The 27,760-nt window shown below is 43.4% G+C and overlaps 1 protein-coding gene across 1 annotated transcript; it reads left to right on the top strand.

Annotated features, from left to right (window-relative positions):
• The first annotated feature begins 7,061 nt into the window (after positions 1-7,061).
• On the top strand, positions 7,062-27,558 carry ZFP91 (ZFP91 zinc finger protein, atypical E3 ubiquitin ligase). The gene is made up of 11 exons (XM_066611356.1): positions 7,062-8,083; positions 9,119-9,144; positions 14,279-14,488; positions 14,944-14,980; positions 16,521-16,604; positions 17,243-17,371; positions 19,616-19,666; positions 20,579-20,657; positions 21,664-21,778; positions 23,237-23,336; positions 23,501-27,558. The coding sequence occupies exons 1-11, from the start codon at positions 7,710-7,712 to the stop codon at positions 24,006-24,008; spliced, it is 1,713 nt and encodes a 570-aa protein (XP_066467453.1). The 5' UTR covers positions 7,062-7,709; the 3' UTR covers positions 24,009-27,558.
• The last annotated feature ends 202 nt before the right edge of the window (positions 27,559-27,760 follow it).

Raw genomic sequence — 27,760 nt, 5'->3', positions numbered from 1 at the left:
CTACTCTCTTCTCAGATTAAGGTCTCTGGTAAATCTTGTGGTTGACAAGTTGTGTAATCTTCTGCTCTGAGCAGATACAACAGCCTGCGTTATTAAGATTGACCACTAGATGTCAGAGCTTCTCTATGAAAGAGATGAAGAAGCATGGCATAAAAACAGTACGCAGTTGTATACGTCAGATTTTAATTCAGCAGCTCACCATTTGCATGCTAGTTTACACATAGTCAACATACAGTGCAGTCCTATGCATATCTATTCAGAAGTACAAGTGGGGCCTCGATATCCATAGGGGATCTATTCTCAGCCCCCCTACAGATACTGAAAATCACAGATAAGCAAATCCGCGATTTTCAGCCCTGTAAGCCCTCTGAAGGGAACCAGAGCTGTACTCTGGTCCCCTCCGGCAGGCTTTCTGAAGCCTACATTTGCCATGCACATCCACCTGCAGCCTCTGCGAGCTTCAGAATGGTTCCTAGAGTCAGAAAAAAAAAGCAACTTTCAGTTTCCCAAGAGTTTCTGAGGCCCGGGGAACCCTCTATTGGGCTAAAATGTAATTAATATTTTTTAACATTTGATTATGTTTGGCTTGCCATCTTTGGAATAATATAGGAAGTTGTAACAGCTATGTTATTATGTCCACAGGGCTTAGCTACAGATGGTGTTATTACCAGCCTGGCTTTAAATTGCCCCATGTCTCACTTTTTACTGCTTGGCACTTTATAATTTTTGTAATTTTTGAAGCAAGAAATTGTTCTCAAGTTGCATACATATGGAAAACATATTAAAACTGATCAATTTTTGTCTTTTATTTCTCTGGGAAACAGGACTTCCTTGAGAGCGCATACAACTTGAGCAGGGGACATTCCCACCCCTCCCAGACATTTCTAGGACAGAGTTTGGTTCTAGAAACATTGTGGACGAGTCTGCCAAAGAAACATCAGTGAAGCAAAATCTATCTACTATTGTTGCAGTAAGACCTGATTACCAACATGCACTGCGGCCGAGTAAGGTTGCATTTTTATTATATAAATCTAATATATATGTTATATTATAAACCACTGATGTCATCACTGGACTTCCAGGAATGCGGAGCTCCCAGCTATGCAGAGCTTGGCATGGCTGGGTTTTGAGCTTTGCACTCACACAGACCACACAGCACCCACAATTGTGCAGCTTTAAAACAGGGAGGCAATGGCAAACAGGAAGTCTAGTGCAACTGGCTAGTGATCTATATATGCAAAAGCAGGCTTGCCATAATTTACAGGAAAGGTAAAGGAAACATTTATGTTAAATAAATAAATACATTTTGTTATTTGGAATTCTTTTTGACTACAGTTTCAACCTTGTTTACGGATTTTTTATACACGGATTTGACTCAACACAAATGGCCACTGCAAATGAGAAGGAATGTGCTGATCTTTGGAGAAGGGGAAAAAATCCATCCCTTTAAAATCACAGTTTTAAAAAACTGCTTTTTTTACTGTTGTAGATAGTCATGCGAGCAATTATTCCATTCTTCAGCTGAGCCAGGCAAAGGCATGGAGTCCTTTGCATTTCTAATTGCTGACTGCCTCTCTGCAAGAGTAGAAAAGCTGTTTTTAAACCACAATTGTAAAGGGACACAATTTTTATTTTCTTAAACTGCTTTTATTTAACACATTTTATGGTATCAGCAGGGAGTCCCAGAATCAAACCCTTGCAGATGTTGAGGCAACACCTTATTCCATTAGGAGCAATGTAAGGGCAAGAAACCTGAAATGAGTCTTTAAATCTATTTTTCCATAGTTTTTTTATCCATTGATTTTTTTTTAATCCACTAGGGCAGGGGTGTGCAAACCCCGGCCTGGGGGCCACTTGCGGCCCTCGGAGGCTCCCAATCAGGCCCTCGGGGAGCACCCAGTCTCCATTGAGCCTCTGGCCCTCCAGAGACTTGCTGGAGTCCATGCTGACTCAATGCAACTGCTCTCAGCACGAAGACAACTGTTCGACCTCTCATCTGAGCTGTGGGACGAGGGCTCCCTCCACTACTTGCTGTTTCATGTCTGTGATGCAGCAGTGGTAGTGAAGGAAAGGCTGGCCTTGCTTTTTGCAAGGCCTTTTATAGGCCTTGAGCTCTTCCAAAACCTTCATTCATGCATATAAGTTCCATCTCTAATATATTCATTTATGTAAATTTATTCAAATTTTAAATTGTAAATTAATTCTTTCTTTCCCAGCCCCTGACACAGTGTCAGAGAGATGATGTGGCCCTCCTGCCAAAATGTTTGGACACCCCTGCACTAGGGGTTCTGGAACAGAACCCCAGTGGATAACAAGGGACAATCTGTAATTATTCCCCATTGGTACTATATAACATTCTCAACAGAAGCCATATTGGGAGCCTTGGCATATTTGAAGGAGAGCCCTGGCACACTTGAAGGAGGAGGCACACTTGCTTCTGGAGGAAAAATCCATTACGGGGTACAAGCCATGTGTATGCGCAACCTCCTGATTTTAGAAATGGGTTATGTCAGAAGGCCAGATGCAAGGGAGGGCACCAGGATGAGGTCTCTTGTTATCTGGTGTGCTCCCTGGGGCATTTGGTGGGCCGCTGTGAGATACAGGAAGCTGGACTAGATGGGCCTATGGCCTGATCCAGTGGGGCTGTTCTTATGTTCTGATGTTGAAGGGTGCCACAGGCTTGGTATTCAATAAATGCATTTTGTTTATTCGTTTGTGTTGTATCCTTGTTTGACAGGAGGACCCTAGAACCTAAGGATATGTAGCCAAAAAAGGTTGAGAATGGCTGCTATATACCATGTCAACCACATCTTCAAAACAAGTGTTCTGACTCCACCCTTTTTGTGATAAACCGTTTCTTTACTGGAACAGGCCCAGGGGTAAATATCCCAATTAGTTCAATGGGACTTACAATTTTGGTAGATCTCACCAGGGATGGGAACTAGAGTCAAGTGACTTGAGTCCAAGTCACTGAAGTCTATCGAGTCACCTGCATCGAAGACTCTGGCACTGACTCGAGTCTGAGACCACTGACTTGGCACTCAGTCCCCATGCATACAAACTCCAGTCTGTGACTGGATGTACTTGCTTATTTCTTTGTGGCATGAAAGACCTTGTGGAGCCATAATTCAGACAGGCTGAGCAGCAGGGAAGTTCCAGGCAGGAGGCAGGAAAGGGGTAATGTTTTGGTTTTGCATTGAGCAAGATGGAAGGTGATAGCGGACTCTCTTGTCCATCTCTGAAGGAACTGATGATCATTGGATCAAGGATGGGTGGTCTGACATTTTTCTTTAGATGAGGTAGGGCAGAAGAAGGACCCCAAAGGGGTTCTTGCCTTGGAATTGGCTGGTAGGAGGGGAAGGGAAGAAAGGAGGTGGGGAAGCCGGGGGGGCGGGGGGATCATTTGGATCACACTTTCCAAACTCATGGCTCCTATGTGCTCAGTTGTTACTTGGGAGGAGGAAGCCTCATTGAATAACCAAATGGGACTACTTCTGAGTAGAACTGCAAAGGATCGTATCATATTGGTAAGCTTCTCAGCTGCTGTGAGTGATCTTCCTTCCTCTTCTGTCCCTGCTCTCATGCAGTCTGTCCCACTCCTTCCTGCCTTGTTTACAGATGGGATGGGACATCAGGGGAGGAGAACTGACACACACACACTCCCCTGCAGCAGGTCCATTTTTTTTCTGCAGAGCTGTGGCTGGCTTTTTAAAGGGAAAGACTCATGACTTGAGTCTTTTTGAGTTGCAAAAATGTTCTGGGCGATGCAGAAAGTCCACCCATTAGGACTCATTTTCAAGTTGAGTCGACTCATGACTCAATGAGTCAAGCTATGCTGGACTTACCCATTCCTGGATCTCAATATCTTAGAATTGGCATTTCAACCTTTTTTTCCTGCAAAACAGTTTATAGCCCAGAACAGGTATCAGCAGGTAGAATTGATGTTTTTTGTTCATTATATCACACAAATTAGTCCAATGAGTTGGGGATCCTGTCCCTTTTCCTGAAAACTGTTTATTCCTTGGATTGGGTTTCAGAATGTGTAGTTTTGGGTCATTCAGGTTTCATTTCATCACTCCCAGGTAATGTGCTGTATGAGAGTCTTGCTTTGTTTGGCGCCTGAAGATCAGTCATTCAAAGCTGTTTTTACTGGAACAGGCACAGGGGCATAGTTTCCTATGAGACTTCATGGCTCAATCCATCACTCTGAACAATTACAATATAATCTTAAAATTAAAAATAGGTTTAGGCTGAGAAATGGAGTTAAACCAATTTCAATTCTATATGGGCATCATTTTCAACATACTTACCATGAGATTTTCATGCATCTCTAAAATATGCCACTATGTTTTGCATGATATTGAGTTAGAAAATGTCTGTTCTCCGTGTTCCAGATGGTTTGGACCTGGAAGGAGTCAGTAAAAGCACACTTTTGAAAAGTTTCAGGTCTAAAATATTGTTCTTCAATGCTTTGTTTTGCATGTTTCAATTTGTTGGCATCCTTCAGTCTCGGAAGACTATGGTGTCACGCTCTGAATGGTGGTTCTGGAACAGTGTCCTCTCCAGTGCGCGAAGCCTGGGTAAAGTAGGTATGGAGGATAGGCTGTTACCCATGCAGCAAATCCCCCCTCTCCACGTCTCTGAAATGGTCCAATGGAAAGACAGAGGCCAATATGGTTGGTTCCAGTGGTGTCACAGGAGTTGCCAGAACGTGACTGTGTTCAGCCATCAACTGCCTTAGGGACTCCGGCTCCAGATTTTGCCTCGAGGTTGACTCCTGAAGCCTTTTCCATAACTGGATGTAGCCACAAGGCAGTGGAGGTTTGGGATCAGAGTTTTCCTTCTCTCAGATGAGCTGCCTTCCCAGGCTGACGAGTCCCATCTACCCGGTGGCTGTTTAGTCGCCTCTTATGACAAGTACAGCCAAACTGAGGGCCTATTCTTATCCCCAGCCCCCAGGGGTATGTTTCAATAGCCCATTCCATTTTTACACTGTTTCCAGTTCCAAGGACTTGTATCCTCCACTACCCCAATATTTGTTTACCATATATAGTTTCTTTCTTGGGAGAGAAAAGTTATGTTACAGTGCTTTTCTGCTTTTTACAGGTTACAATGTTTTGTTGCCATGCTTTTAAAGAACTGTAACAAAAATAATTATGTTAAGTCATAACCCCTGCAACTTTAAACCCAGGCATCAGGAAGAAATTCAGCAGACATTGTTCTCCCATCACTACATCTCCCCGTCTCCACTTATCATGAAACATTTTAGAAGCCCTAACAGGAAAAAAAATCCATCTGTAGCATTTTCTGAGTATTTTTGTGTCCAAAATGATTGTTTCATAACAAGGCCATCCGCAATGAGCTTCAAACCATGTCTTCTTTATTTGAATTTATACATTCATTTGCTCTCTTATCCACACAGGGAGGAGTCTACAGAATACAATAGTACTGCATTTCTCAAACTGCGGGTTGGGACCCACTAGGTGGGCCGTAAGCTAATTTCACATATCACATATCACCTACATAAGAACATAAGAACAGCACCACTGGATGAACTAGATGAAGAACAGTCCTACTCAGCTCAGCTCAGCTGCCATTGAAAATACAGAGTTGAATATACAGAGTACAGAGCTGCTGAGCTGCGTGGGCTCCTGGTGGAAGAGAAGCCTGGTGCTTTGCCCTGAAAAGCTGGGAAGATGGGACTCTGGAAAGGGGGAAGGTCTGTGTGGTTGGAGAAGGATCCAAGACTGTGTTCTGCTTTGACTTTTGTTTAAAACTGAGAAACAGCATAGCATCTCTGTTTCTTCATGCTTTCATTCACCCTCCTTCAGGAGTCTATCCTACTTGCTCATCAATTTAAAAAGCTTTACCAAGTATCTGTAGGACATCAGTGGAATGGAATGGTCTATAGCAGCATTTCTCAAACTGTGGGGTGGAACCTACTAAGTGGGTTGTGAGCCAATTTAAATTTTTTTCCGGCCCCCAACACTGTGCCAGGTATTTGATGCGGCCCTCTGGCCAAAAAGTTTGGAGACCCCAGGTCTATAGCAGCGTTTCTCAAACTGTGGGGTGGAACCTACTAAGTGGGTTGTGAGCCAATTTAAGAGGGTCACATTGCTTAGCTGCCACTGAAAAAACAGAGCTAAAAATAGAGGGTACAGAGCTGCTGGGCAGGGAGGGCTCCCAGTGGGAGCGAGGTATGGTGTTTTGCCCTGAATAGATGGGAAGATGGGACAATGGAAAGTCCATGTTCTGTTTTGACTTCCAAGTTGGAATGTTTGAATTCAGAGCTATGCAAAATAACATAAGAACAGCCCTGCTGGATCAGACCATAGACCCATCTAGTCCAGCTTCCTGTATCTCACAGTGGCCCACCAGATGCCTCAGGAAGCACACAAGACAGCAAGAGACCTGCATCCTGGTGCCCTCCCTTGCATCTGGCATTCTGACATGGCCCATTTCTAAAATCAGGAGGCTGCACATAAGCATCATGGCTTGTAACCATAATGGATTTTTCCTCCAGAAACTTGAGTAATGGATTTTTCCTCCAGAAACTTGTCTAATCCACTTTTAAAGGCATTTAGGCCAGATGCCATCACCACATGCTGTGGCAAGGAGTTCCACAGACCAACCACACACCGAGTAAAGAAATATTTTCGTGTGTGCTGTGTAACAGGACCTTTGGCTGATTGTGGCTTAGGTTTGAAGCCTAAATTGATGATGTCACTTCTAACCATGACATCACTTCCAGTGGGTCTTGACAGACTGTCATTGTACAAAGTGGTCCCAGTGCTAAAAGGTTTGAGAACCACTGCAAGAGTGGAAGTGGAACACTTTTCAGGAAACCTTCAAAGCTCCATTCCCTTTGCTGCCTTTTGCCCATGGCAGGGAATGTTTAAAAAACTACACCCCCCATAATGCCACAAGAGCGGCGCACGCGCACCCTCGACCACGAGAGCGGAAGTGCGTGCGTCCTCCACAAGTCCTGCCTCCCCACCTCGGACGCCATTTTGTCACCGACTTTCACCCGCTGCACGACGGCGCTTTTTTTCTTAAAGGAGAAGCGACCGTGTTTTTGTTTGGCGTGGGTTTCTTTTACGTGACTGCCTCCCCACGCGTGGGACTCCAACTAGCGCGGGCGACGTGAGGGCACGAAGAGGCCGTCCTCGGAAGGCTCCGGCTCTCGGTCTGTTCACTTTTGGAAGCGGAGGCTCGCGGACACCAGAGCGGCCCACACTGAGGCGAGTCCGGGGGGCGAGAGGACCAACAGCTGTCGTTGCGGAGCGCCGTTTCCAAACTGGTGACGGACCGTTGGAACGCGGGACGGCGCGAGACCCCCTCAACTTGGCTCGCGAGGCGTGACTGTTAAACGGTCCAGTTCCACGAGGCGCGCGCCACGGCCAGGACTCAGTCAGCGCGCGCCCGTGCGCGCTCTCGACCGATCCGGCCTTTTGATTGGCCGGCCCGGCCTGCCGCTCCGATTGGCCCGCTGAGGAGACGGGTGGGCGGGGCGCGTCCTGCAGCTTCGCCTCCGATTGGCCAGAGCGGGGGGATCTTGCGTCCGGCTTGAACTGCGAACCCGTCGCTCATTGGCGCTGGACCCACGCGACGGGAGGAGGGAATCTGCCGCGCAGAGGCGGGGTGAGCGCAGCGCTGCTGTCAGGCGCTGGAGGAGAGCCGCCGCTGGGTCTCCCCCGCCCGCTGCTCTGATGCCGGGGGCGTCCGAGCAGCCGGAGACCCAGGAGGAAGAGCCGCAGCCGCCGCCGCAGGAGCAGCCGGCCAGGGAGGAGGAGCGGACTCCGCCTCCCAGCGGCCGCCGGCGTCCCCCGCCTCCTCTCGCAGCCGCCGCCGAGCGAGGGGAGGAGTCTGGCGGCAGCCGCGTTCTCCGGGGGGGCCGCGAGCGGGGCCGGGCCGCAGCAGCTGCCGCGGTCGCCGCCTCCCGCCGGCGGAAGGCCGAATACCCGCGCCGGCACCGCAACAGCCCCGGCGCCCGGCGGAGCCAGGAGCGCGAGGAGCCGCCGCCCGCCGCCGAGGCTGAACAGCCGCCTGGCACCGCCTGCAAGAAGGGGACCCCGCGCGGCGCGTGAGTCTTTTCCTTTCTGCTCGCTCGGGCCGGGGCGGGGCTGGGCTCGTAAGACCTTCCCCCGAAGTGGCACCGTCTCTATTCCCACGTTCGACAGGCGGATGCTCGTGAAGGCGGTGATGTGCCTGGTCCGCTGTTTGACTGGCGTTCAGGTGCAGCACTTCCTGGCCTCGATAGAGGTTTATCTGCTGCTTTGCTGCCCCTTGCCAGGCCTCGCCGCCTGTGGGGTTCTGACCAGCCTCTCCAGTGTTGTTTTCCTTCCACATGCATTTCCTTGGCCTGCACCACAGGCAGACCCCATATCTGCAGGTTCTGTGTCTGCAGATCACACCACATCACCACACCACACTTAGAAGTCACTCCTAAAACTTGAGTGAGGCTGGCTTCTGAGTACGATCCATAGGATTGCCACTTGGATCCAGATGTTAGTTTGCTGCATAACCTGGCAGGGTTGTCACTTAAGCTACAAGGAGAGTGAAGGAGATGAACCATTTCCCTTATGTTGCTGTATTGCTCATCCTACGTGTATTTCAGCCTGAAAGTGGGCTAAGCCTAGAAGTCACGTAGGATGCTGGCAAGTTTGTGGAACACAACCAATTTGCATGTTCATTGGATTTGTGTTATCAGTTAAAGCTTAGTATGCAGTCCTATGCGTGTCTGTTCAGAAACTAGCCCCACTGAGTTAAAGGGGGGCTTGCTGTCAGGTAAGTCTGTATAGTATTGTAGCTTTTGGGAGATCCCAGTTTCATGGAATGGAGTATCAAGGCCCTGATTGCCACAATCCTGGTTTCTCCACTGAGACAGGTTGACTAGCAGCCTGCATTTTTGTCTGTATGTGAAAAATGGAAACATACTATTGACATCTAGGGTGCTTACACTTTTTTTTAAGGCACACCTAAGTATCAACCTTTGTGATTAGAACTGTGTGTCCTATGGTGTGCCTTTTCAAAAAAATTATATTTTGCTGAAGCAATTATCATGTTTAGAATGAGTCTTGCAACAGAAAATTTACTACATGTATGTTCTTTATTTTAGGTATGTGGATAAAACGGCTGTGAAAGGTAAGATTTGAATGCCCCTAATAACAAAAGAATTGCTTCGCTAGGCCATATAAAATGTTTTTTAGTCCCACACTCTACAGATAGCTCATGACCCAATGAGAAGGTCACAGGCATGATGACAATGGCTGTCATTTGTCTTCAGCCTTTGGCAGACAGAAAAGTACTGCTTCTGGGCATGGAGTCACTTTTAGTTCTAATGGTGTAATTGTAACTGGTGAAATCATCTTCTGTGACCGTGTCAAATCTTTTAGAAAGCCATGTTGGTCTGTATAATATTTTAAACAATGAGTTCTATAATGTAATCCAACATTTTGCAAAATGCTTCCTTCTGTTTGTCTTAAATCAATTCCAGTTTTGTCAGGTAGTGAGTGTCATTTGACTGTGTAACTATTTGTCTATTTAAAACTTCATGTAATTTGACATAACTCTTGAGACATAACTCTCTTATGTCTATGAAGCAGGAAACTGGCACTGGTTGTGTCTGTGCTTCCCAGTGGCTGGAATAGCTGTCAGTCACAGGACAAAGAGTACTGTAGCGAAATGGTGAAGGAAGTGAGTTATGGAAGGTATTACTGTAAACAGAGGCCGTTGCTTTCCACTTGCTTAATTAAAAAGTCCATTACTTTAAAAAGTCATCTTAACCCAATTAGCATGGTTGGCAAACTTGATCATTAATAAAATGGCACATTATATATGTAGTCTTCAAAACTGCTTTCTGCAGGGCTGGCCTGCTCATGAGGCAGGCTGGTGATGCCATCCTGTGAACATATTGCCTTGATAGATGGGATTCTGCTTCTTTCTCAGGCGAGCCAGTCTGCCCCTCATCTTTCCTGTCTCTCACCTGAGCCCTCATTGTCTGCTGCTGCCAGTACACTTTACTAATTCACTTCTCTTTTTCTTTTTTCTTTTTAAAAAAAGCCTTCTTGACAGCTTGGGCAGAACAAGAGAGTATATATGTAAGATAGTAGGGTGGAGTGGTCAAGACAGTATAGACAAGTGGTCTCTCAAACTGGGACCCACTTTTTAGAATGACAGTCTGTTGGGACCCACCAACAGCGATATCATTAATCTGGAAGTGACGTCATGGCTGGAAGTGATATCAGTTTAGTTTTAACTAAACTAAAAGTCAAAGCAGAATGTGGACTTGGATCCTTCTCTAATCACACAGTCGTCACCCCTCCCTTTCCATTGTCCCATCTTCTCATCTCTTCAGGGCAAAACACCATACCTGTCTTCCACTGGGAGCCTGCCCTGCCCAGCAGCTCTATTTTTAGCTCTGTATTTTCAGTGGTGCCTAAGCTATGTGGCCCTCCTATATTGACTCAAAACCCACTTAGTGGGTTCCGACCCACAGTTTGGAAAATGCTGCTATTGACCAGGGGTGTCCAAACTTTTTGGCAGGAGGGCCACGTCATCTCTCTGACACTGCGTTGGGGACTGGGAAAAAGAGAATTAATTTACATTTAAAATTTGAATAAATTTACATAAGTATAATAGAGTTGGAACTTATATGAATTAATGAAGGTCTCACAATAGCTCAAGGCCTATAAAAGGCCTTGCACAAAGCAAGCCTGGCCTTTCCTTCATTACCGCTGCTGCTTCCCAAATGTGAAACAACAAGCAGCAGAGAGAACCCTTGGCCTGCAGCTCATGTGAGAGGTCAAACAGTCAGTCTTTGCACTGAGAGCAGTTGTGTCAGATCTGCATGGGCTCCATCAAGTCTCCAGTGAGCCCGAGTGCAGCAAATGGTCTCCAGGCCAGGTTTTGAGCACCCTTGCTGGAGACAATTCCACCCCACTCTGATGTCATACAGTTACTTGGTAAGGCTGTTTAAATTGATGAACAAATAGGAAAGACTGAAGGAGGGTGAATGAAAGCATGCAGAGACAGATGTTATGCTGTTTTTCAGTTTTATATACTTGTTTTAAACAAGTATACATTCAAGAGTTTGGGATGAATTCAGTGATGTCTTTAAAAGATTGAAGCATAACAAGTTTCAAAGTAGGAATAAGTGTGAGGGGGAAAATACTCTATATTTTGTTTCGTTTTAGTGGGGTGCAGTGGGGGGATTATGAGCTTCTGCAATTCACAATTTACTGCCATTGTGCTGCGTGCTGCACCCTTTTGTAAGCACCACCTGCATAGTAATGATGGTAAGAGGTCATTGTGTCAAGCTTGGATTCATTTTGTACCCAGTTTTCACTACAGCTCTCTTTAATCTATTTGGTGTCTTTGAAAAGAAGTGAAGACTCTAGAACTTATTTTCTTCAGTGTAGGAAGCACTGTTTATGGAGCTTGCACTTGTTCCATTTAGAGCCACCGTGCCACTATGAAGTACCCTGAGTGTTTCTTCCTTGTGATCCTAAACCTTGGAAAGGGGTTCATATTCAGGCATCCTTCCTTTGACTGTGCCAAGATCAGGTCACTTGGTCCAGCAATTTGCTTGATGAAATTGACTTCTTCAACTTGGAGTACAGTTCGTTCACAGACCCATACTGTTGATGAAACGAAAGTATTGCTTATCAGTATTTCACCACCACTACTATGGAGTCACCATATCTGGGGATCAAACCAACAGAAGAAAGTCTCATTAAGAAGAACTGTGGCAATACCATGGTCTCAAGAATATTTTTAGTGTACTTGAAAGGTCTTCACAGAGAGGAGTCATTTGAGTTGGCTACATAAGCAACAGTGAGCCATATGAAATATCTTCCATTGTCATTGACTACCTGTTCCACAGTGGTCTCTAGGAGCTGACTCTGGCCGTGGATTATGGGTGCAGTCCTTTCCAATTTTCCAGTTCTGGTGCAGTTGTGCCAGTGGGGTATGCGCTGCATCCTGTGGTGGAGAGGCAGTCACTGGAGCTCCTCAAGGTATGGAAACATGTGTTGCCTTACCATAGGGCTGCATTGTGGGTACACTGGAGCTGGAAAGTTGAATAGGATTGGACCCTGAGTCACTAGCTGTCATGTTTGTTCTTGCCAAAGCTGGTGGTCTTACTGAAGATGGCAGCAGTACTGCCAGAAACTGTTCAAGTCCTATAATCTTTCTGGTCACTCTGAGTAAATGGAAAGGATTGAGTAAATGATATAGTGATTCTCCCTGAGGGTGAGTAAAATCCAAATGAATTTGATCCTGGGGGACCTCTGTGACCCAGATGGGGACATGTACAAATCTTTGATCCAATCTGGGGTCTTGCTGCACTGACCTTGAGTGTAGGAGATTGATGGTGCACCTTGGCATTCTGGCAGAAATTTCAGGATTGATTTCTCTGCACTTGGTCAGAGCTAGGAGTACAGATACCTAGAAGTGCACAGTAATGAGAGAACCTCAACCCTTGGGAATGGAGCCAACATTCCAGATTCTTATCTGGGACCTCAGTGCAGAGATTCAAGACTTCCTGAAACACCCATGCATAGGTCATCAGTCTTTTTCCACATCTGTTGTCAAGGGGGCTACTCTACATATTTTCTGTAGTCATGTGAGTACTGATCAAGATTCAGTTAGTTTAGCCAGTATGATACTTGTTGCTACCAGATGGTCTTGCATCTGCAGTTTGCAAACATTTTCAAACTCCTTACCACTGTTCCTGCTAAGGAGCAAAGTCATGCACCTCTCAGCTGAGCTCTGCACAGCATGGAGCTTGGCAACCGAGGTGTTCGGTGATAACATCATCACAGAACATCTGGAGGCAGCATCACAATGCCAAGCAGCTGTGAAAACAGTCTGTGCACTGGCATGGATCCCTAAGAGGGAACACAACTCCTCATCCAGTCCCCATTGAGTCATCTTCTGCGTTCCACGAGTCATCTGTGCTCATGCTGAGTCTGTTACTGTATACCATACTGCTCTAACATCTATAGCTAAAAAGGCAGGACTGGGGTGCAGACATCCTCCTTACCACTAGAAGGGACTTCATCATTGGGGTTTATTATTATTATTTAGATAATGTAAATATCTATATCATGTATGTATATGTGTAGAATGTATGTGTCATTGAAATTGTAAATTTTTTAGATCGTGAACCCTTTGGGGACAAGGGATCATTTATTTTACTATGTAAACTGCTTTGTGAACTTTTTTTGAAAAGTGGTATATAAGTATTAATAGATAATATTTATAGCTATATAAATATATTTATATAAGAATACCACTTTTAAACAAAAATAGTTCACAAAGCAGTTTACATAGTAAAATAAATGGTTCCCTGTCTCCAAAGGGCTCACAATCTAAAAACAACAGTCAAGAGAGACACCTGCAACAGCCCCTGGAGAAGACACCATTCTGGGGTGAAGACAGACAGTTGCTTTTTCTCCTGCTAAATTTAAGAGGATGCCATTTAAAAGGTGTGTCTTTCCTCAGTTAGCAGGGAGCAATTATCAGGGGTCCTGGATATGTTTTGTGCTGTGATACTAGATTAGAGTGTGTTCATCTATGGTTGCATCTGCATCTCCTGTAGTTCTTCAGAATGGTTTTGACTTGGGCATTAAACCTAACACCTTTTGTAGACAAGTGGCCGCTCAAGACTTCATTTTATTTCTCACAGGTTCTTACTGTGTTTCCACTCCATATCTGTTATTTTCTCAGGGTTACTGGTAACCTTTCTCCTTGGTGGTCCATAACACCCCACCTGAGTATGTTGATGAGACACCACGCGAATCATTCAAATATTTCTGTTCTTCCTTACTGTCAAAACTTTACTACTTGTGGCCGCATCTTGTCTTGCAGAGTCTTGGTACTTGGTCCCCCATGCATATTTTCACCTAGCACTATAAGGCCAATGTGTCTCTTTCTGCTGAGGTGGCCTTTGGCAGAAAGGTACTTTCCATTCTTCAGCTGTAAATCTGCACTGCTGGAGGGTGATCAAATAGAGAACTTCCTTACCTGTGAGCTTCCCTTAGTTCAAGAGATGGTTTGGTTTGGGTCTGAAGGTTTTCATGGCTATGATATCAGTGACTGACCTCCGGGCAGAAGTCAGAGGTGTTCCTAGCCAAACCTTTCTTTGAAAGAATTTGAGTGGATGGAGGAATGTCTGCATATCAGTCAGATGAACAAGTAGAAGGAGAATTCACAGATAAGCAAGTTCTCAGTGTTCTTGTTCTGCGTAAGCAATGAAAAATGTTTGGCATTACAGATCCTAAAGAAGAGACGGAAGAGGAAGAAGTCTCCAGTATTATTGCCACTGCAACTCCAGTCAGTACAGCCCGACCAAGTCGCGGCTGGCGTAGCAACCGAGCATCTGTTCGCCAGTGTGATGCAGAGAATTCACGGAGCTCTAGATCCAAGACTGGGTCTCTGCAGCTCATCTGCAAGTCAGAACCAAATACAGATCATCTAGAATTTGGTATGTGTTTTGAGTTGCTGTTAAAAGAAAACACTGGAATTTAGTACATCAATTGTACACTTTCATTAATGAGGTGGTGATTTCCAAGTCATGAATCATGTACCTTGAGCATCATTATTTAGTTGACTTTGACAGAGAAAGGTGGTTTACTTTAGTCCTATACAACAGAGATGGGGTACATATATAACATAATGGTTTAAATGCAAACTGTGTATTAAAATGGCATAAGATCCATTCAGTTGGGTTATTTACCTGTGTGCCTCAGGCAAACCAGTCTGTCTTTCTGTTGTGTAAAACTGGAAATAGCACTTCTTTATGTTAGCATACTGTGGAGATTCAGTATGTTACAATGTTTTCATGTAACACTGTGCTGTGGCAGGAACTGTTGAAAACTTGTTTGCTGTCTGGACTTCACTGAGTATCTAAGTATCTTTATTTTTGTTTTACTTCTGTAGAGGTCACTGAAGACCATCCATCTCCAACTGGAATCAGGTAAGAAGCTTTAATTGGAGTAGTTTTTTTTTTCCTTGGTGTGTTATTAGAGGACTGATATGAACGTGGGAAACCCTGGCTCAAAGAGGATGGCTGGGAATCTAAAATGTCATTCCAAGGTACCTTTACCTGGAGGAAATGAAGAATACAAATATAACAAATGTTGGCTAAGATAATGCTTCAGTTGGGGCAGTGAATGATTCAGGAGCTAAATCTTCTGTACAAAAGGTCCTTGACTTCATTATAAAAAGATCCTTAAACTCTTTCAAATTTAGCAATTTTTCTTGTCAAGATCTAAGACTGTAGTGTTATTACCCCAAAATGTGACTGTGGTCACTTTGTCAACAGAAAGGTCTGTCTTCCCTGTCTTGCAGCTTCTGATGCTGTTTGCTTCTCTGACCCTTGGGAGTGACTGGGGCAGAAGGGTGCAGGGAGTTGTAGTGAGGAAGAGAAGGTAGGGTAGTTCCCTTCCATGAGCTTCTCAGGATCCATAGTGTGGTCATATAAAAGTTGTGGTGATGGTCACTTTTTAATGTCAGAAATGAGTCCATTAGAACCAGCAAAATTGTAAGAAATCTTCCTGGTATATATGGCAAGCTAAAGCTGCACTCTGGTATATTTGAAGTAGTTGCTGCAATTTGTCCGTGAGGGAAACTTGGGATTATTCTAAATCCTCCCCACAGTTATAGAACTTCCATTTCTGAATGGCCTCCTCACTTGTCTTTAAAAAGAAATTGGACTTTTCTGTTTAGAGACCTTCTTTTCCTAAAAATTGCATCTTAGGTACTAATGTTTTAGCTGCTACATAGTGATGTTGTGAATTTTTTGTCTGTATTATATTTTATCTTGTTAGCTACTCTGAGAGGTTTTTGAAAGGTAGGATAGAAATGTATTAAATAAAATAACACTAGCAAGGACTAGAGGTTTGGGCTTGAACTGGTGCTGTAATTGTCATCTTGGTTATATAAAGGAATTTCTTGAGCAGGTGAGGGGACAAGCTAGAGAGAAATCTTTTCTGTGTATATTGTAAAGTGCAATGTTTATCAAAAGATAAGCCATCTAAAAGGTTGTAAGAGGTAAAATAGATTTTTAGACCATGTTGTTTCTAATTATATTACGTAGGGATTAATGTATTGCACTCCTATAATTAGAGTCCTTAAACTGCTACTGATATAGTTTCCTGCTAAGTGAACAGGTAGCATGCTATCTCAATCACACATTCTAGAAGTGGTTGCTTTGTCCTTCATAGCAAATCTAACTTTTCCATACTGCTGTTTATTTATAGAATTTATACCCTGCTTTTCTATCTTGCTAAGGGCACTCAAGGTGGTTTACAAATTAAACAATAATAAAGGTTTCAGATATATAGATGGACATGCACAATTAAAATATTATCTAGTATATACACAGAATAATATCATAGGATTCAGAAGTGTATGATGTTTATACTGATCTTCTCTGTTTGAAAAAAATGTTTCATGCATGAATAAGCAGCTCCATGACCAACACTTTGCTTTCTTTTTTCCCCACCTGTCAACAGTGATGAAGAAGTGCTCATCAGTGAGGAAGAAATTCCCTTCAAAGATGATCCAAGAGACGAAACCTATAAGCCCCACTTAGACAGGTAGACAATTTTTCAGGCAGAGGAATTGTATGATCTCAGTTTGATCAGTTGGCAGCTTAACAGGAGCAGTTGGAACACAAACTTAACTTTTTTTCTTTTAAGTTTTCATTAAAATGAGCAACTGCTTACTGAACAGGAGGAATTCCAAATTTTATTAACAGGGATGGGGGCCATGAAGGGCTGAAATCTTCTTTAAAATCTTGTTGAAGACTCATCTAAAACAGGGGTGTCAAACATAAGGCCTGGGGGCCGGATGTGGACCCTGGATGCTTTTTATCCGGCCCTCAGGCTCTTAGCTGCTGAGTAGTGATGAGGTGCTACTGCTGAAAAGCAGCCTACATGAAAATTGGGCACCCCATATCCTGAAATACGTTCAAGATTTGGTATTGTCATTTGCAGTTAATGAGTTTTTTGTGAGAACAAAGTGCTGATTTCTGGCCATCAGCAGCTTAATGATGTCACTTTCTGTTTAATGACATCACATCTGGCCCTTAGCAGGTGCCCTGAATGCTAACTTGGGCCCTCTGTATAAAACGAGTTTTACACCCCTGATCTAAAAGCTGCCAGATGCAATTGAGCTACAGAACTCATTAGGAGGGTAAAGGTTTTCTTAAGTGAGTGCATGTGTGTATCTGTAGGGAAGCTCCAAAGCAAAGGAAAAAACCGGGGAAGGGAAAAGAAGAAAGAGAGAAACAGAAAGAGATTAAAGTAGAAGTGGAAGTCAAAGAAGAAAGTGAGTTTCGAGAAGATGAGGAACCCCCCAGAAAGTGAGTAAGATTCTTTATGAATATCCCTTTTCTCCTCTGTATGGACAAGACTCCAGATAAAGCTAACAGCAGTGCTGATTTCTTCGATTGAATGTGGGAGTAGAATTCTTGTTGCAATATAACCAGCTTTTTGAAGTTTGCAATTAAATGCTTCCTGAGAGACCTAGCTGACAGCCCAATCCTATGCATGTCTACTCAGAAGTAAGTCCCATTAGAGTCAGTGGGGCTTACTCCCAGGAAAGTGTGGATGGGATTGGGCAGTCAGTCTCCTATTCATATCTGTAATGGAATAAATGTAGTAGAAAGTAATTTTTCTTAGTCTTGCTTATGAATGCCTAACATTGTAGGAGCTTAGTAGCATCAAGCTTCTTTCCCATAGCATTACACTTAGCAAAGGTAATTATTGTTTCTGTTTATTGTTTTGGAAAATATATGATGTGCACATTAGTATGTGGACCACTGGAAGTAAATAACCAGGTTTTGAGCTGTATATGCCACATTTTCTAAGAAGGTGGGCCCAGCCCATTTTTCTTTCTGGCTTCTTGATTCTGTGTAACTTTGTTTCCCCCCTGATAATTTTTTTTTCAAATCTTAGTTTACCTAGAGACCCTGAAAGTTGCAGTCTAGAAGTTATTGCGATACTAGATCCTGTGCTGTGTCGATGAACGAAACAGAATACAAATTCCAGATTTTGAAGAAACCTAATTTTTCTGCATTCTTCCCCTGAAACAATCTTGTAAGGCAGTGTTTACCTTACAGTGTTTTTCCTCCACATACCATTTCACTTGCTTCACCTATTCAGAATACCACCAGAAGTAATTGGCAATGACATCATCGCTAGTTACTTCTGAGTTGGGAGACCAGATTTGACACAACGAGCACCAGTAAGAGGCTCAGGGTGGAAGGGAGTGCTTCTTGGAGTGTGGAAAAGCATGCTTTGGAGCTCTGTCCACCAATTTGAGCATCCTACCGCTCTTTGTTGTGTCACATTCCTGGTCTCACTGCTGGGTGGCAGGTGTCCAGGGGTCCTGCAAGTACCACCAGACACCACCTCAAGTATCACTGGTGGTACACATACCACTGGTTGAGAAACACGGTTGTAAGGAATTATAACTGTGAGGGGTGGGGAAATGATGTGGGAGTATCATGTTTTTATAATTCTTCAAAATCTGGAATTTGTATTCTGTTTCATTTATCAACAAAGCATGGGATTCAGTATGCTGGTGGCCCCAATGGGTCAACTTGAAGCTGCACTAGCTAAATAGCTGGCGTAGAACTGAAGAGAGCCATGTCATGCTCCATGTCAGCCTCTGCTGCCGTCCTCATCCCCCTTCCCAGCCTGAACCACTCCTTGAAATGCCTCCTCACCACTTGGCAGGGACAATTGCCAATGCATGCTTCTCTTCTGTGTCCCGTTGGCCTCTGCCAGCTCTGCTCATTGCTCGCAAGCAGCAAAGTACCTTGCAGCACTTTCGCAACAGCTGTTGCTAGGGCTGCCTCTCTTTTTACATAAACTCACTTGCATGCTTGTCAGTGAAGGGTTCCCTTCCCCATCCCTTGCTCTGCAAGCACTCCTGTGCTTCCAACACAAGGTCCATTTGGGGGATGGCAAGCATCCCGCCTTCCTCATGTGGAGAATTTGGGGGAGAAAATGAAGAGTGATTTCTATCCTGCATGCTGGATTTTTTTGTGTGGAAACTACCCATCCTTTTCTCCTATATTTTCCATGAAGGAAATGGTACTTTTCTCTGTTCCCCTCAGGCTTTTGCAGTATGAAGCAGAAGCAGCAAGGTACTACTTGTGCCTTGTACAAATGACCAGTTGGTACAAGGGCAAATACTCCTCTTTTCTCTGCATGAACTGTAAGACCAGGACAGAAAAGAATTGGTAGCAAATACAAAAAATGACTCAGCAAGCTAGCGAAGTCAACACTTCTCATTCTGTGAAACATCCTGCAATGAAAATATATTCTTGCCAGGAAAATAATTTGTGCTACTAGTTGGTCTCTAAAAGTCCTGTGGTCTATTTGCAGGATTCTGATGTGTTGAAGTGAGTTATGTATGGGTCTGAGTAAGGGAAGAGCATTTACTGACCTCAATCACATTGTGCAGGAATGAGTTGTACCTCTGTTGAGGCTTCTGTATACTGAAGTGGTGGTCTTTTTCTTAAGCAACTCACCACCTAGAATATAGTTCCTGTTTGCAAAGTTACAATTGAGCTATCCTCTTGTATCTCTTGTCCAAGGAGAGGAAGAAGGAGAAAAGATGACAAGAGCCCACGACTTCCCAAAAGGAGGTGAGTTCCTTTCTTTCCCCCCAGTCTTAATAAAGTATAAACCCAGTTAACTGAACTCTGATTATGCCAAGTTATTGTTTAGACAGATCCCATCCTCTTAGGTTTGCATATAGGAAATGGAAGGAGATTTTCAGATAACAGGGTTGCATCTGTGTGTGTGTGTGTAGTTCTCTGTAGTTCTTTGCTGTTGCGCTCTTCAGATAGTGTTAAGATAGTCAGGGTGTGTGTACATTCACATTCCCTCTTTCAAAAGAGATCTAATTGAGTTTTCTGTCCTTGATTTACTGTTTTCTGTCCTTGATAATCCAAATAGATGGATTATTTGTAGGAGTGATTATGATAGACCTAATTTGCTTCCCTTCTTTGGGCTATCATTCTCTATATTGCATTGGCATTTGTGATTTAAGTTCATCAGAATTAAGATTCTATAAAGATATGGACTCCTTTTTGTTTTCCACTAGAATCCATATAGAATGTTAATCAAGAAGTCTGTGTAGTGTCTAAGTGTCAAGCTTAAAACACCTGAAAGGACAAAAATCAGAAACTTCAAACAAAACATTGCAGTCACCACTTTAAACGGGGCAGAAAGATGGCCTATAAATTTTAATAAACTGTGAACCATTCCTTTCAAAGGTGATAACAAAATACCTTCAATATATTTCTAAATTTCAGATACTTAATATTCCAAAGAGCTGCTTCTGGGGCTGGCAGACAATTTAAATAACTGATCTTAAAAGTACTAGCAATAGATACTAGCAGACAAAGGCAGCTTCTTATAATGTCCATCTCTTATGAATAAAACTAGTCCTTGCCAATGTAACCATAAGAAAAATGTGGTACTACATTTGTTCTGTTAGTCAGTTACCTACCTTCTCTCCTACTGATTTCTCTTCTTTGTTTTTTTCCTCTTAGGAAGAAGCCCCCAATACAATATGTACGCTGTGAGATGGAAGGTTGTGGCACAGTTCTTGCACATCCTCGCTATCTACAGGTGAGAATAATTGCTATCGCTTTGGAGAGTGTTACATTGCTGATGTCGTAGTACAGGTTTCTTTGTATTCACTTGATTTTTTTCTCACAAAATGCATGAGGAAACTTTCCTTCTTGTATAACATAAAGACACTATTTCTGCAGATAACGGATAAGTCCAAAGGGTTTGTTTGGCTTGTATCTACCTTTGTGGCCGGAGTCCTCAAAGCAACTTGCAGTGTTCATAAAATGCAACAGGAGCAGGTTGTAATGATGTCTTTGCTTCCCTTCCTTCCTCCCTCTTCTGGTTCCCTTTTGAAGGATAGTCGTTGCCTCATAATGACTGTATTCTTCTATAGTTGATGCTGCCATAGTTTGGCAGTGTAGTTTTACAAGACATCTTTTGAAGACCAGTTCCTGCTCTGGGGCTTACAGTATACCATGAGCTGGGACATGTAGTGGTGCCTCAGCACCTCTTAGAAAAGGGAATTTAAAACAGGGAGGGAGCAAGTGAATTGAACCTGTTCCAAACTGCTAAACTTTCTTAGGGCCCAGGATAAAGGGTTAAATCACCCTGTCTCTCCTCTGCAATTTTTCTGCTCTAAATTATTTCCTTGCAAACCTGCTTTGTTGGTTTTTTTCAAAGCATTGAAACATTGTTGCGTGCATTAGCCCCTCTGAATAGTTCCAAAAAGGCATTGCTAATTGGTGAAAGATTTGTTTGAGTCTACTTGAAATTATTGGTAGTTGATATAAGCTAGCATCCATGAAAATTGTAAAAATTGAGAAATTTCAGTAGACCCCTGTGTCTCTATCTTGTCACTAAGTCCCAGTCATTCTTCAGTCCAAGGCCTGCATAATGAATTTTGCTTTTATCTGAAGCTGGTAGTAAATTGTAAGTATCCTATTCCCTTTGTATGGAAGCATAAGATTTACTAGCATTTTCTATAAGCTAGGTTTGACTTCTGTCATTTTATTTAATAGGTTTATTATTACCAGTAAATCTTTTAAGCTCTTCTTGTTTTCAGCATCACATCAAATATCAGCATTTACTGAAAAAGAAATATGTATGTCCTCATCCTTCTTGTGGACGACTATTCCGGCTCCAGAAGCAACTTCTGCGGCACGCCAAACATCATACAGGTAATATGGGCTGAGGACCAAAATCTCCACTCGGGTAGGGTGTGTGTGTGTGTGAGAGAGAGAGAGAGAGAGAGTGTGTGTGTGTGTACAAAAAATGAATGAGAGTTTTCTTGGACACAAGACTCTTTAATCCAAATATGAAGAAGCATAGTGAATTGAATTGATTTATATTGTAGCAATTGCCCTACATTTGAGCAAAATGGAATAAAGCCTCTAAGAATATAATAGTACAGTTTGTGTGCTTGGGTCATATTGCCCATTAGTTCACCGTTTCCCTAAAATTTCCTGTTCCAGTCTCCTGGATGACATACAATGACAAGACTAGGCCTCAATTATTGGTATCAGCAGTCCATAAAACCAGTCACCATGGTGACCAAGAATTTCATTCTGGTGCAAAGGATTGATTGGTTTGCAATCTCTAGTCATGGTATTTTCCTTGGGTTTTGTTTTGGACGACTGATTCTAGCAGTTTGCCAGACCAGATTCTATTGTTGCTGCCACATAGTACCAGGCATTTTGAAGTGTCTTTACTCAGTCTGCATCAATTCTTCTGCTCAACTCGGTTCACTGCATGCCTTCCCATGTCTGCTGCTTCCTGCCCCTTCCCCAGTCCCCCCTCCCTTAGCAAGTGTCCTCTGTAGCAGAATGTCCTTGTAGCCAACTCTTTTCTCACTCCAGAAAGAATTAAAAGAAAAAAATCTTTTGCTTTTTGCCTCCGCATTATTGTCTTAAAGTGAGAAAAGGGTGGGGAGGAATAAGATTTTGGGCGCAATCCTAACCCACTTTCCAGCACCCATAAGGGCAATGCAACTCTGAGGTAAAGGAACAAACATTGCCTAACCTTGAGGAGGCCTCCGTGACTGCCTCCCAACTGATGGAAGAAAGGCAGATTACAGAAATTCCCCTATCTATAAACATGCAAGGTTCCAGGGATCTATTCATAAGTACTGTGATGCCTGTCTCTGTTGCTGTAGTTGTCAGTTTCACTTGGGGAGGCTGTCAGTGCTATTAGTTTGACCGTGGGAAGCAGCCATTCACACTTGGGTCCCTGTTAGTGTTTTCCTATTCACTCTGAATGTTGTCAGCTTCACTGCAGAGACACTTGGAATGCTCCTGAGCAGCTTCCGTAAACATTAGCTTCAAACTAGAAGTTGGGGCTCAAAGTGGTTTTTGTAAGTTGGGGAGCTTCTATATAAATACAACAATACATGCTTTTTGCAGGAATGGCTTGGGAGTGAGTGTGGGAGGGTTCACATTGCCTACTTCTCTATTGATTTGTGTATGTAGTTGAAAAATATTTATCAGCTATCTTTGAAAAGCTACCTTGCTGTTATTGGAAAGATATTTGATATTTTCAGTAGTACTGGAGTAGGGATCACAAGGCAGTGTTCAAATGTACGAACATGGATGTGATTTACAAGCAAGTTTTGATCTAAAATACAATCTGTTGCTTTACAGATCAAAGGGATTATATCTGTGAATATTGTGCCCGTGCTTTCAAGAGTTCCCACAACCTGGCAGTTCACCGAATGATCCACACAGGCGAAAAGCCATTACAGTGAGTAGTGTCACGTCATGCTGCTGTATTGTCATGTGGGGTGAGGCAAACTGAGTTGTATTCTTTGACGGCTTCTCTGTATTCTGGTTGTATTTCTTCTGTAAATCACAAATGTCCTGATCACTACCACTTTTCTCTCTCTGCCCTGCTGAATTTTTCTCCAGATGCGAGATCTGTGGATTCACCTGCCGGCAGAAGGCATCGTTGAACTGGCATATGAAAAAACATGATGCAGACACCTTTTACCAGTTCTCATGCAATATTTGTGGAAAGAAATTTGAGAAAAAGGACAGCATTGTAGCACATAAGGCCAAGAGCCACCCAGAGGTGCTTATTGCTGAAGCACTGGCAGCTAATGCAGGCGCCCTCATCACCAGCACTGACATCCTGGGCACCAGTCCAGAGTCCATTGTCCCACCTACTGATGGCCAGGGTCTTCCCCTTCTTCCAGATCCCCTTGGAAACACCACTCCTGGAGAATGTCTGCTGCTGAACCCTGATGGGATGCCTAAGGCATATTGCAGTGGGGGTGACCGGGTCAATCTGATGGCAGATGGAAAGATCTTTGGCAGTGGTAGTAGTGAGACTGCGGAAGGGTTGGTCATGAACACAGAGATCCTTGGAGCCACCACTGAAGTTCTAATTGAAGATTCTGATTCTACAGGACCTTAGTGGGAAAGGAGCAGATGGGTGTTGGGACAACTTGAACTTGTATTTAAAGAATAAATGAAAAAAAACTTATTCAACATAGAGAAGCTAAACAAATTAAAATTACTAGTCAAATAACTAAAGGGCCTGCTCCCCCTCTGCCCTGCCTCACCCCCCTTCCAGAGTGGATCCCTGCACATTCTTTCACAGTCCCTTGGAGAGGAATGTTGCCTTTACACAGAGACTTACAAAGCAAAGGAATTCTTGCAATGCAGAGAAGGGAAGCAGCCAGAGCCTATCCCTCTCCTTGCCTTCCCAAAGTAAGCAAACTTCCTGCTTCTTGACCGTACTGCAAGTTTGATGGTGTGTTCTCCTCTGGACCAGTATCTCAGTCTCAGAACCTACCTTTACTTCTCCAGCTATATAATACTGTTCTATGCATTATTGAATTTTGGCCCTTTTCTGACTCTTTTTCCTTCTTGGGCTTGGGAGTATAGTTTGGCACTTTAGGACTCCTCAGCAGATGAGCTGTAAGACAGCTTATAGTTCTCCCGTTCTCCCATCCTTCCCCTCTGCATCTGTAAGGAAAAATTAGGGATACTGGCACTCTGGTGCTCACTGTTGAAGTGGGGTTCCATCCTTGTGCATAATTGCTCTGGCTGCAACAGTCCTGTGTAGGAGAGGCAGTAAGAATGGGGCTAGGCTGGCGGGGGGGAAAAATTGCACTTTGAACATGTCTTCGTTTTTAAGTTGTGATAACAAATTCCTTATTTATTGTGTTGGGTTATTTTTTTAAAGATCTGTTTTAGTTGCTGTCTAGTGAGGATTTTTTTTCCAGAACTGAAATCTTTGGAAGGGGCATAAAATGGGAGCAGCCTCTTGGCAAACCATCCTTAGGAACAGTCCCTCAGCCTAAATGAAGAAAGTGCTCATATTGCAAAGTCGATCTTCATGCCCTTTTGATGAACAGTGGGGAGCCTGTTTGGTATTTTTGTTGTTTGAAAGGGAAGGATTTCTTCGTGGAGGAGTAGTGGCTGCTTTCATAGCTTTGACTTGCTGCAGTCATTCATTCCTCCCGTGGCTTCCTAACCTTTTGCTCACTTACGTTGCATTGTTAGCTTTCTGTTTCTGTATAGCTTTGATGGACTAATGCCATTAAGAGCAAGCAAACTTTTCTTGAGAAGGTTTCATTAACTGCTAAATAGCTTGATGACCTTCTAGCACACACTGTGTCTGAGATTCAGTCTTTGAAATATATTTAGAGGCAAAACTGACATGGGGTGGTGGCAACTGCAGCTCTCTTTGACCCTGCATCCAGTGTTCTCACTTAACTGGACATCTTTTAACTTCTGTGATCCTTGGTGGCTTGAGTATCACCAAAGCATGGAATGTATTTAGTATTTTGTGGGGAACATAGAACAGCAACGATGACATGTCAAAAGATTTACTTAGGGCATAATTAGCATGAGCTCTTGACTGTTGTCTGAGAACTTGTGGTGGCACAACACCTTTGCGAACATAGCGTGTATTTTTTAGTGACCTAGTATGTTCGCATGACCAAGGACTTAGCCAAAAAATTCTTTTGAGCATGATTATTATTAAACAGTTTTATGTTGCCAACTTGTATTAGAATGGTGCTTATACTTAAGGACAAAAGTTTCGTAGTCTAGGGCTCTGCCTCACATAATTCTAAACCCTTGGTCAAGGGTTTGACCCTTGCCTCACATAATTCTAAACCCTTGGTTGCAGCACTAGCTAGCATTATCAGCACACATTCCTAGCCACACCTTTTTCTAGTGCTGTTTATCTAGAGAGAAGTCTAAATGCTGCCCCTTTTAGTTTGGAAGCAAAACATCAACAAGGTATATTACATGAAGCACCGAAATAACCTGTTGTAGCTTATCAGTGATTCTGGCCCACCACCTCTCCCTGTTTTGCAGCCTGATTAGGTCTGTTAACAACCTACCAGTCTGTAACCTAGAGTGGAACCTGAAGAGCACCAGCTCTTGGTGCTTTGCCCAGGGGTGTGACTGCTTCCAGGTTCTGCCCTAGTTATGTAGGAGGCATATGCTGTGGCCACTGCACTCACCCCATTCCTTCTGTAGGGGCTGGGAGCCTCCAGAGAATGAATAGAGTGTTTGAAGTGGTCGCAGTGCGCGTGCTCCATCCTCCAAGAATAACCTGGAAGTGATGTCACTTCCCCAGACACCATAGCAGTCAGTTACGCCTCTGCTAAGACTTGCTTATTGTGCAAGTCCAACATGGGCTGTGATAATGTCAATGACTAGAAAGTTGTCTGTAGTTGAAAGTTGTTTTTTTTATACACTGTTTAAAAGACTACCCTTGATCTTGGCTGTAGTCCACTGCTCTGCCATGAAAACCGAACCTTAATACAGAATATATTTTTCCCAGCATTGTTGGGGTTTGTCATTTTTCCAGAAAAGAGATGCTGGATGTAGATAGGAGGCAATCAACTTAAAGTTCACTCCCATGCTTGAGTTGCCCATCAACCTCTTGGCTGCTTTTCCTAGACAGTTCTGTTGACCTTTTTTTGTTTCATTAGGGTGTGTGTGCCCGTGTGTTTTGTTAAACTTGTCTTGTGTGTTGGCAACAACCCCTTGCACTCTTGGGTAGTGGATAAGACTTGGGTGGTGGATAAATTCCACTCTGGATTGATGAACGCAGAATGTCTTGACACAGAACGTTCCTGCTGCGTCCCTGTCATGTTGTTCCCATTGTAGGCATGCAGTTTGCTTCAATCAATTCTAGTAGTTGCAATAAACATTTGTATTTTCATCTAGTAAGTTTTTTTTTCCCATGGGAAGGAAGCATGGTGCTGAAAGCTTCTCTTTCCCTCCTTAATATAGGATGGTTTACAGTAACTAATTTGAAACTGACCCACTCCAGATGCACTTCTACAGTCTTGTCTTATCTAAACTCATTTTGGCTTTGTAAGCATTTTATCTCCTTCCTCCTAATGTTAAGGGTGGTAGGCATTCCCCTTTCATGAGCTGGCATAATCTTATATCCTAGTCAGATGAAATGGGATTTTATTTTCAGCATATTATCTGAACAACAATAGGATGCAATTGGTGAGAACAGGAAGCTTTGGCTTTTTGCAAAGACTAGCATAGGTAGTGCAGGAGAAATGGTGCATCTTGAAACAATTTCTAAACAATGGCACAACGCTGCAACCTTTGCAGAGGAGGGAGAAGAAAGATGGGAAGATTGTTAAATCCTTGGAGAAGCTTTCCAAGGTGGTAGTGAAGAACTGGGGCAAACTGCACTAGCATTGTAAATCTTACCAGATGGGGGAAAGATTTGCAATACTTAGCAGAACTACCTGAAGTAGTAGCCACTGGGTGGCAACAGAGCTGTGTTGCATTGTGGCACACCCCTATTTTTTAGTGTTGTGAAGGGAAGCTTGAGTTGACAAGTCTTTGATTGCTTAAAAGCCTTGTTGCATTAAAAAAAATTTTCCACAAAGTGATGATGGAGATTTAGGGTGGGGCACCAGGGGGAGGGGCAGTGATAAATCCATGTTGATAAAGGGTTGTGTATACAAAAAGTAAATAAAATAATAAAAAGGGATACTCTGTTTTTTTTATCTGTTGTCTCTTTTAAACACAGTTGGGTATCATAGAAACAAAATAAATCTACCCATGTATTTTGAATTGTTGCCTGCTAATTATGGAGAATGCACAAGTGTGAAGGAAGCCAGTTACTACATCTCCACTATTGGCTGTAGGACAAAAATGTAAACCCCTTTCTATGCA

The sequence above is a fragment of the Tiliqua scincoides genome, chromosome 1, assembly GCF_035046505.1.
Source record: "Tiliqua scincoides isolate rTilSci1 chromosome 1, rTilSci1.hap2, whole genome shotgun sequence".
Lineage (NCBI taxonomy): Eukaryota > Metazoa > Chordata > Lepidosauria > Squamata > Scincidae > Tiliqua > Tiliqua scincoides.
Note: the sequence above shows the minus strand (reverse complement) of the source record. Positions and strands in the feature narration are given on the sequence as shown.

Coding starts and splice junctions, on each gene's coding strand:
- ZFP91 (XM_066611356.1), top strand. CDS start 7,710: ATGCCGGGGGCGTCCGAGCAGCCGGAGACCCAGGAGGAAGAGCCGCAG. Junction 14,981..16,520: donor CCATCTCCAACTGGAATCAG/GTAAGAAGCTTT, acceptor ACCTGTCAACAG/TGATGAAGAAGTGCTCATCA. Junction 19,667..20,578: donor CCACGACTTCCCAAAAGGAG/GTGAGTTCCTTT, acceptor TTTTCCTCTTAG/GAAGAAGCCCCCAATACAAT.